The sequence below is a fragment of the Penaeus japonicus genome, unplaced genomic scaffold, assembly GCF_977035675.1.
Source record: "Penaeus japonicus unplaced genomic scaffold, GWHDUDI00000001_assembly GWHDUDI00000010, whole genome shotgun sequence".
In the NCBI taxonomy this organism is placed as follows: Eukaryota; Metazoa; Arthropoda; class Malacostraca; order Decapoda; family Penaeidae; genus Penaeus; species Penaeus japonicus.
The window spans coordinates 20,361,360-20,371,359 of record NW_028234412.1 but is presented as its reverse complement, the minus strand read 5'-3'; the positions used below and the strand labels follow the sequence as shown (position 1 = coordinate 20,371,359).

Below are 10,000 nucleotides of genomic sequence, written 5' to 3'. Positions count from 1 at the left end.
GGCGCGCTCATCATGGAGCGGTCATTTTGCAGGCTGTTGCGGTTGTGGTGCTCGCTGTTGTTATTGCGGTAGGCGTCGGAGGTCCAGAGCGAGCGGCGCTGGCCGCCCGCACGCGTGGTGGCGGGCGGCGGCAGCACCGACTGCAGCTTGTCCAGCTTGGTGGTCAGCGCCGCGATCTTGGCCTCCTTGGCCTGGATTTCGTCCTCCAGCCGATGAATGATGTTGTCCTTCATGGCGATGGTCTCGAGGGCCGTCGTCAGCGCCGCCTGAGTGTCCCGTAGCGACGCGCGCCCCTTGCCCGAATGACTGACGCCCACAGGCGGGGAGCCGCGTCCGCCCCCGCCCCCGCCTCCGCCATCCCCGCCGCCGCCGAGGTTCTTCATAAACCACTTCTGCATTATGGCAACACTACATCAGCATGTCGAACCGGAGGGCCGAGGTGGCCACCCAAGGGGCCCGAGTGCCGGGGCCGCCGCCTCCCGTAGCAGGTGTGACAGCAGCGGCGGCACCAGAGCCAGTCTGCGGTCGCAAGACCACACTCACGCGGCCGCAGCGCTCGAACGCGAGGCTCCTCCGCCGCCGTTCATGCACTCGGGAGGCGCTGCTTTTAGCCTTCCTTCGCGGTATCTCTCGCGTCAACGGCGACCAGCGGTTCGCGCGGGGAGGCACTCCGCCGCGTCAGGCTACGCGCGGGCGACGCTCGATTCTCTGCGGCGGCGCTGGCTCCCCGCTCGCATTATGGGTTAGTCCACATCCACAAGCAACATCAGATGCACTATCTATCTCGCTACCAGACACAGCAGTGCGTGCGGAGGAAGGAACAGTGATGCCAAGGAAACCAAACAGCAGAGGCAACGCTGATAGCATTCCAACGTCAGCGTGACTCTTGGGCTACGCGATTACACAACGCGATCAATCTTTTCTGGAAAACACCACATATACGTTGAAGAAAACATTCAATGACAATAAGTGTTATTACTATCTCTCTTTCTTTCTCTTTGGTATTTGCACATCCTACATGCAATCACGAGTACTGGCCGCGACCACCAGCCATGCACTCACTGGCACCAAAGTAGTGCTCACTGAGTGGCCCGCTCCCCTCATGGCGTGTTTTCATGAACCACCAATATCATCAAATTCCCTTGCATGTGCATTAGATTAGATTGGACTGGCTTCACCATACCTGCTGTTAACAACATAGATCTACACGGTACGACGATGATATTTATACCTCATCTACACAATGGAAACACGCATACACTAACATCATCACATAACAAATATAAAAAAGTGAGAAGAAAATACCTCCACTTACTCATCATGCAGCGACATAAACCACTTAAAAAAGACCGAGGGATAATAAATAGCCTTGAAGTCTCTTACCCACCTCTCCCCCTGCACCCCCCACCTTACCCCTTTCCCCTCACGACCCAAAGAATCCCAAATTCCCCACTTCAGCTTCGCCATGTGTCGCTTACGTGGCGAGTCTCAAATAAGAGGAACAAGAAAATACCAAAATAGTTACAAGACACCTTCACTAAATCACATTACAAAAAACTGTTTACTACACATGCACATACACAAGCACGCACTAAAACACATAAAACCGGCGTACAGCACACATGCCAAGTGATACTCATAGCGCGTCTTAGTGGGGTGTCCGTGGTACATTCGGAGCGGTCACGAGGCCAACATCCGGTGTGAGAAAGCGAGAGAGAGAGAGAGAGAGAGAGAGAGAGAGAGAGAGAGAGAGAGAGAGAGAGAGAGAGAGAGAGAGAGAGAGAGAGAGAGAGAGAGAGGAGAGAGAGAGAGAGAGAGAGGAGGGGAGAGAGAAGGGAGGGGGGAGGGAGAGGGAGAGGAGAGAGAGAGGGAGAGAGGAGAGAGAGAGGGTGGAGAGAGAGAGGAAGAGCAGAAGAGAGAGGGAAGAGAGAGGGAGAGGGAGAGGGAGAGGGGAGAGGGAGAGAGAAGGGGAGAGGGAGAGGAGAGAGGAGAAGGGAGAGAGAGAGAGAGAGAGAAAGAGAGGAGAGAGAGAGAGAGGAGAGAGAGAGAGAGAGAGAGAGAAGAGAAGAGAGGAGAGGCGAGAGAGAGAGAGGAGAGGAGAGAGAGAGAGAGAGAGAGAGAGAGAGAGAGAGAGAGAGAGAGAGAGAGAGAGAGAGAGAGAGAGCAGAGAGAGAGAGAGAGAGAGAGAGAGAGCGGAGAGAGAGAGAGAGAGAGGAGAGAGAGAGAGAGAGAGAGAGAGAGAGAGAGAGAGAGAGAGACAGTAGAAGAGAAAGAGAAAGAGAAAGAGAAAGAGAAAGAGAAAGAGAAAGAGAAAGAGAAAGAGAAAGAGAAAGAGAAAGAGAGAGAGGGAGAGAGAGAGAGAGAGAGAGAGAGAGAAAGGGAGAGAGGCGATAACACGATAAGAAACTCAAGCCTCTCGCTGCTTAATAATTACGCTAGCATACCCAGCTTGCCTCACATCCTCCGCGCGTCCCAGTCCTATTTATATGCGCAATGCGTTGCGTAGTCGTCTTGATAAGCCTCCTTTCATCCGTTACATCCTTTATTCCATGCCTATTTTCCCTGATTCCTTATCACTCAATTCAACCCCAAGAGTTCACGACGTTCTTTTAGAACTTTCCACCTAGTCCTCGCCCGCTTACTCCCAGGTATTCCTTTGTTTGAGACCTCGCGTCCCTCAAGCGCCACACGCTGTTTTCTTTGAGAGTTCCCCCAGACTCTGTCATCCCTTTTTCGAATGTTTACTTCTCCACTCTCACGCTTCACGAATTATATCTCGACATGGGTTTAAAAAGTTGTTTTTTCTTTCTTCTTCTTTCTCTCTCTCAAAGTTAAAGTATCTCTACCTCTATCTCTTTTTTTCTCTCTTTTTTTCTTTTTCTATCTCTCTGTCTGTCTGTCTGTCTGTCTATATGTCTCTGTCTCTGTCTCTGTCTCTCTCTCTCTCTGTCTCTCTCTGTCTCTCTCTCTCTCTGTCTCTCTCTGTCTCTGTCTCTCTCTCTCTCTGTCTCTCTCTCTCTCTCTCTCTCTCTCTCTCTCTCTCTCTCTCTCTCTCTCTCTCTCTCTCTCTCTCTATGTGTGTGTGTGTGTGTGTTAGTATATTTTCTTCCCTCTCTTTACTTTTCTTTTCTCTCGCACTACGATCCCCGTATCCCGCTGCTTACTTTCGCCCCCTTCAAACAAGCAAAAGTCTGCCGTGGTTTCTTAACAGCTCACGTCGCGCGCCATACAAAAGGCCCTCGTAAACTGCGTCTGTGATTCGACCGAGCCACCCACGTCTTGCGTCTTGATTTTGGGCCCTTGGGGTTTCTTGGAGTGTCACGGTCCTACGCTTTTTGAAGTGTAGATGTGGGTGGTGGATAGTTAATGTGGCGTATGGTATATATTGGAAGTGAAGGTTAAGCAGAGATATATGGTGGTATATCTCTTCCAAACACACAAACGCACGAACGCAAGCCCACACACACACACACGTCTATATACCTCTAAAGCGATGAAGTTGCAATAATGAGGATGGTGTTGCATTGCGACAAATTAAAAATAATGTCGGAAACCAGCACACCCACAATGCTCGTAATAACCGTCATAATCTCCAATAATATAAGGAAAAAAACATCAAACGAAATACTGACATTTTTACCCTAAAAGTTTGATAGGTAAAGGCTCTCTTATCATCCTGAATGCTTGCTCTGCCCAGGATACATAAACAAACGGGGCTGACCGAACCCCCTAAGACAACGGGAGAAGCTTGCTGATACGCAGGGAGTTTACTAACAATGTTGCACGATGATTTATAGCAACGATTCAACAACGGCCGGTTAGCGAGGGAGGAGGCGACGTCTGGTGTTCGTAAAGAAAGGAAAAAGAGGAAAGAGATAGTGGGAGGGGATCAAGGTAGTATGTGAATTAGGAAATCACTAATGACCAGAGGAGCATTTTCATTTAAACGGGGCGCCGATAAAATGTGTTCTAGGTAACAAGTTCCGTTAAACGATGAGCGTCGAATAAGAACGGGTTCCTTTCAACGGCAAGTTTCAAATTTCAGGTGTATACGTTGTGGATTCCGATGAGACATGAGTATAGACCGATCGGCTCTGGCGGCAATGAGCGATCGGCACAAGGAGTGTGGACAGGATTCACAGGAGACGTTTGATGAACAGGAGAGACGAGAGAGACATTTTAATGAGACGAGATCGCGGGGAGCCTCATTAATGGCGGAAGACGTTGACGCGCGACGGTATGGTCGATGATAAAGCCCGGAGGATCCTGATGAGACTTGGAAACATATCTAAGCAGTGGGATGGTGGCTTGGTAAGATCATGAGGTCAGTGTGGGCGAAGTTCTATGCAGATCTCTCTCTCTCTCTCTCTCTCTCTCTCTCTCTCTCTCTCTCTCTCTCTCTCTCTCTCTCTCTCTCTCTCTCTCTCTCTCTCTCTCTCTCTTTCTCTCTCTCTCTCTCTCTCTCTCACACACACATACACACATACACACATACACACATACACACATACACACACACACACACACACACAATTATATATATATTTATATATATATATATACATATATTATATATATATATATATATATATATATATATATATATATATATATATATATATATATATATATATATATATCCAAGGAGACGAAAAGACAGAAACCACATCCACCCTAGGCTGGACCCTCCTCCCCCTTCCCGCTACAGTTGATGAGATGACAAACAGCAAAGACGGCGACGGCGACCGCTATTCACCCGCCAGGAGTCACCCGCCAGGAGTCACCCACCCAGCATCTCTACAACTCATCTCGCCTCAATTCCTCATGTCATCTGCGCTCCTTATCTAATATCTACTCCGCACCTCCTATCTACTCATCTCATCTACTTCACGGGCACTCCTGGCCGCCACTCCTGACACCGGCCGCCGTTCCTCCCCCTTGACAAGTAGCAAACAACTTCACCGCGCCGGCTCTAGTGCCTGCCTACTTACCCTCCGCCCCTCCCCCCTTCCCTCCCCTACCTCTCTCTCATCTTCCTTACATTGCCTCTCCCCCTCCACACCCATTCCTGTATGTATGCATGTACTTCTTTTCCTCTCTCTAAACTCGTTTATATGATATATATATATATATATATATATATATATATATATATATATATATATATATATTATATATATATATATATATACATATATATATATATATTTATTAATTTATATATGCATATATATGTATAAATAAGTGAATAAAAAAAATATATATATACATATATATATAAATTTTTACATATTGATATACATTTATATATACTTATATACATATATATTTATATACATACACATTTATATATATTTACATATAAATATGTGCGTGTGTATGTGTGTGAAATAGAAGGAGCAAATGGATACAAGATCAGCAAGCGGGAGAATCAGCGAGAAAGACTTCAGTTAATGTCTTCACCACTATTCTTTCCTTTCCTCCCCCCCCCCCCCCCACGAGCCTCAGCAGGAAGGGATGTTGCTAGCTCTCCTTCTACCCCCCTTCCCTCCGTCCCTCCCTCTCCCCATCCCCCTCTCTCCCATCCCTCCTATTCCTCCTCTTCCTTCCCCCTCCCTCCCTCCCCCCCTCCCATCCCCGCATCCTTCTCAAACCTCACTATGTAATTAAAAACGAAGGTTAAGTGGATTTTTTTAAAGCTTTTTTATAACTTTCCAGCTGAAACGACCCAAGTGCGGACCGAGGAAGCAATATTAAAAGTAAACAAGAGAATTGCAATGCACTCCCTCGCAACGAGCAGCGTCTCAGAAGTCTAATTGTTCTCGACTTTTCCTGGAGGTTGCTATTAACAAACGAAAACAACAACAGGATAACAAAAGAAATCGTACTAATCCTGTACTGACGACTGCCTGCTGCCACTGCACCCTTTCTCCTATTCCTCGTCGCCTGCCTATTTCACGCCGCTTTTCTCTCTGTCTTTCTGTCTGATTTTCTCTCTGTCTGTCCGATTGTCTATATTTCTCTGGCTCTCTTCTTTTTCATTTCTTCTTTCTTCTCTCTCCTCTCTCTCATTCCATTCCCCGTGACACACCGTTGCGCTTGCTATATTTATTCATGACTCAGTCGGCAGTCAGTCGAAGTGGTAACAAAATATATAGTAATGTAACAAAACTAATGCAAATAGATAAATAAGTAAACTATTTGATGATATGTAATTAATAGTGACGCTAATGATGATAAACACACAAATAACATTTAATAATACCAATGACAGATACTTGAAATGCCCACTAAGTAAAATACTACTCCGTGATTCTAAAGAATATTAGATGCCAATAATAACAAATAAAAGCAAGAAAGCACGAAAAAAGAAGAAACCGCAGACTCCCCCTTGAAACACAACCTTTTAATATAAAATAATATTTCACATTATTCCTTCGTCCTAATAAAACATTCCACTCCCTCTCCCTCTCTCCTCCCTCCCTCTATCTATTTTCTCCCTCTTCTTCCCTCTCTATATCTTATAGCTGTCTCCCGATCGCGCCGCAATCCATCTACTTATCTATCTAACAATCTATCCATCTATCTATCAATCTATCTATCTATCCCTCCCTCTCCCCATCTACCCCTCCCTCCCTACTCCGCATTCGCATCCTTCAAGAGGACTTGCTTCACCTCGCTGCCTCTCTTGAGATCCACTTGGCCACCTTCTGCCTCGACCCTTTTCACGCTCTCTCCTCCCGCCGCCGCGCTCCTCTGAATACGACTCTGAAATGGACTTTTCTCTTTTTTATCGCTCGTCTATCTCATTTCTCGATTTGCTGTTTTTTGTTGTTGTTCTTGTTGTTAAAAGGGATTCGGTTTAGTTATCTCTCTCTCTCTCTCTCTCTCTCTCTCTCTCTCTCTCTCTCTCTATATATATATATATATATATATATATATATATATATATATATATATATATATATATATATATAAATATAATATATATATATATATATTTTTTTTTTTTTTTTTTTTGGGGGGGGATTGATAATAATTGCTTGTGAGATGCCCTCATTTCCTCACCAGATGAGGAAGCGAGAGAGAAAAAAAAAAAACATTTTATGGTTTTCTGTTGCGGATCGATTATCTTTTTTCCTTATAACACCGAACACCGTTTTCTATGTAAATAAATTCTAGCAATATGTCATGCATGTTTCATTGGTTTCTTCTTTCTCTCTCGGGGGAAGTAAAATCAAAATAAAAATCACCATAATTTTACCAATGCAGGTTTCTAGCCCTTTCCCCCACTAGAAATTAATAAACAAATAATGATCATCCATCGAGATTCACTACGCACATTTCATTAAAATTCGTAAAGGAAGCGATAAAATATCCAGTCTCGTCGCCTCCATGAAACTCCAAAGATGCAGGATGAAACACTTTGCAAAACGCAGTGGCAACACAAGCACTGCCACGTAAAGGCCTTGTCACCAGCTTTCACCGCAACGAAATGGCATCACGACGAAATGCGTTACCCGGTCACACTCTCCGCTCCGCCGTAAGTCCCTCAGCGTCACACCGCGTAACGCTCACCCCGAGAGGCACTCCACTAGACTGACTGAGCCCCGTTATCTACACCGGCGGCTGGCAGTGCCACACTCCACCTGAACACTGGACGAAAAAAGAAAAAGAAAAAAGAGACAGAAAATATCTCCTGTTCCATTTGGAGATACAGCGTTTTGTTTCAACTTAGTCGTTTATTTTTCTCTATTTCTATTTGAATTTCAAAATTGATTTCCTTTTGGGACTTGTTGCTATGATCATTTATATCCTTAGTCGCTGAAATTGGTACTATGTTTTTTTTTTTTTTAATTCTTTCTTCCGTAATAGATAAGATGCTAATTAATTTCTAAAAATACATTCTTGAGATGGGGTGCGGGGAGGGTGCGGGGGAGGGGAAGAGAGAAGGGGAGTGAGAGGGGAAGAAAGTGGGGGGGGGGGGAGAAAGAGGAAGAGAGGAAGCGTGACGAAGGGGAATGAAATGATAGGCAGGAGACTCAAAAAGAGGGGAAAGGGGGAAGGGAAGAGAGTGAGAAAGTGGAGAGGGGAAGAATAGGGAGGATGTGAAGGGAAATGAGAGAGGAGGAGGAGAAGGAAAAAAGGAATGAAAAAAAGAAACCGAGAAGTAGGGAGAAGAGGGAGAAACAAGGAGAAGGAAGAGAAAAAGGGAAGAAGAGGGGCTGACGTTAATGCAAGGAGATGGAGCATCTCCCGACACAGTCCGTTTGTTTACTCTCGTCTGGGCGCGGCACTCGGATAAACCAAGCCGCTGGCTGTAAACAATGCCTGCCTTCACCTGACCCGCGACTCCCCCTCCCCATCGCAGGCATGCCACCTTACCCCCTCCCCCCTTCCTGGGCATTCCACCTTCCCCACTCCTAGCCATACCACCATACCCCCTTCCTCCCTCCTCCCCTCTCCCACCTAATCATACTTTATCCTCTTCAGTGACAATTCACCTTACGTACTCGATCACCTAGGCATACCGCCATAACAAACCCTTCTAGGCATTCCATCTTAGCCCTCCCCCTTTCAGGCATACTATTATATCATTTCTCCTCGGCATTCCACCTTCCTCTACTCTCCTCCAAGGCATTCCACCTTACCCCTGTCCTTCTAGTATTCCACGTTAAGGCATACCACTATCCAATCCACCTTAATTAACACCCCTGTCCTTCTAGTATTCCACCTTACCTCTTTCCTCCACCTTGGTATCCACTTTACCTCCTCCCTCCCCACCCCCTGAGTACACCAACGTACCTCTCCTTGTCCCCGCCCTCCCTAAATCTTCTTCTTTTATCCTTTTATTTATCCTTGCCTTATCGCTACCTCCAAAACCCTTCCCTTCCTATACTTCTCATTCCTATCCCTCAGCCATCCTCAAATTTCATTCCTTCTTATCTTCTCCTTCTTATACCCTCTCCCGTCCTGTCTCATAATTACCGTTCACCCTTCCTGATCTTTATCCGCGCCTATCGCTTGCATCTCTCTCCCTTCCTATCCTCCGTCAACGCCTATCCTATTCTATCCTATCTTGAATCCACGCCTATCCCTTTCTCAGCCCTCAGCATGGGCGCATCTGCCAAAATGCCCTTCCGTTACCTACCCTTTTCTTCCGTAGACAGACCGCGCTTTGACATTTCCTTTGGATGTCTCATCACTCTCCTTCGTTCTTAATTTTATCCTCGCCTTCTCCTCCTTCCTTTCGCCGTCCTTCTCCTTCTCCGTCTCTCGTCTCCCCTTTTTTTTCTTCCTCCTCTTTTCCCTTTCTCCGTTCCTCCACTTCTTCTCTCTCCCTCTCCCTCTCCTCTCTCTCTACGCCTCCTCACCCTCTCCCTCCCGTTCCCCCTCCTGTCTGTCAATGTCCCCCTTCCCCCCCCCTACCCCCGTTTCCTACCCCTCCTCCCACTCAACCCACACTACACACTGTTCCCACTCACCCGCCCTCTCGTCTCTCGCTCCTCTCTCCTCCGAAAGGTGGTGCCTCCCCTCTCCCACTCACCCTCTCTCTCTCCCCGGTGGTCTCGGAAGACGACACCCTCGAAGCCATTCATCCCGTCATCGCGTTCCCGAGTCAACCCGGAAACAAGAGCGGGTACCGGGAACTCCACCCACCCACGCGCAGGCACAAGCACAAACACAAGCAAGCACTATATGGACGAGAGCGAGGGGATTTAATCTTAGGTTCAAAAGGGGATGTGGGGGCTAGGGTCAAGGAAGTGAGCGTTAATTTGAAGAGAGGAGAAAGAGAGAATGTGTTGAGAGAATGGGAGAGGAGAGGACAAGAGGGAGAGGAGAGAAGAAGCAGAAGAAAAGTCCAGGAGAGAGAAGAGACGAGAAGAGGAAACTGGCATAAACAACAACCCCACCGCCAGCCATGTCTCAATTTACCGTCCTCAGAAAGAGCCCCGTCCATTTCGAAAGACTTTGATTCCCTGAGAGAGCAGAGGCATAA

The 10,000-nt window shown here is 46.8% G+C and overlaps 1 protein-coding gene across 15 annotated transcripts in view; it reads right to left on the bottom strand.

Moving 5' to 3' along the window:
• Window positions 1-10,000, bottom strand: part of for (cGMP-dependent protein kinase for) — a 712,760-nt gene that overhangs the window by 252,664 nt on the left and 450,096 nt on the right. For 2 of the 15 annotated variants that reach the window (XM_086540949.1, XM_086540955.1), the window contains exons 1-2: window positions 1,581-1,665; window positions 1-922 (exon numbers count right to left, since the gene is read on the bottom strand). The exon at window positions 1-922 is cut by the window's left edge and continues 153 nt beyond it. The exons of 4 other annotated variants lie outside the window; for them this stretch is intronic. In XM_086540949.1, coding sequence (XP_086397075.1) covers window positions 1-398 — 398 coding nt within the window. In that variant the 5' untranslated portion in view covers window positions 399-922; window positions 1,581-1,665. Of the gene's footprint in view, window positions 923-1,580; window positions 1,711-7,520; window positions 7,659-10,000 lie in introns of those variants that run through there. 9 more of the 15 variants (XM_086540948.1, XM_086540954.1, XM_086540950.1 and 6 more) reach the window with 9 other exon arrangements.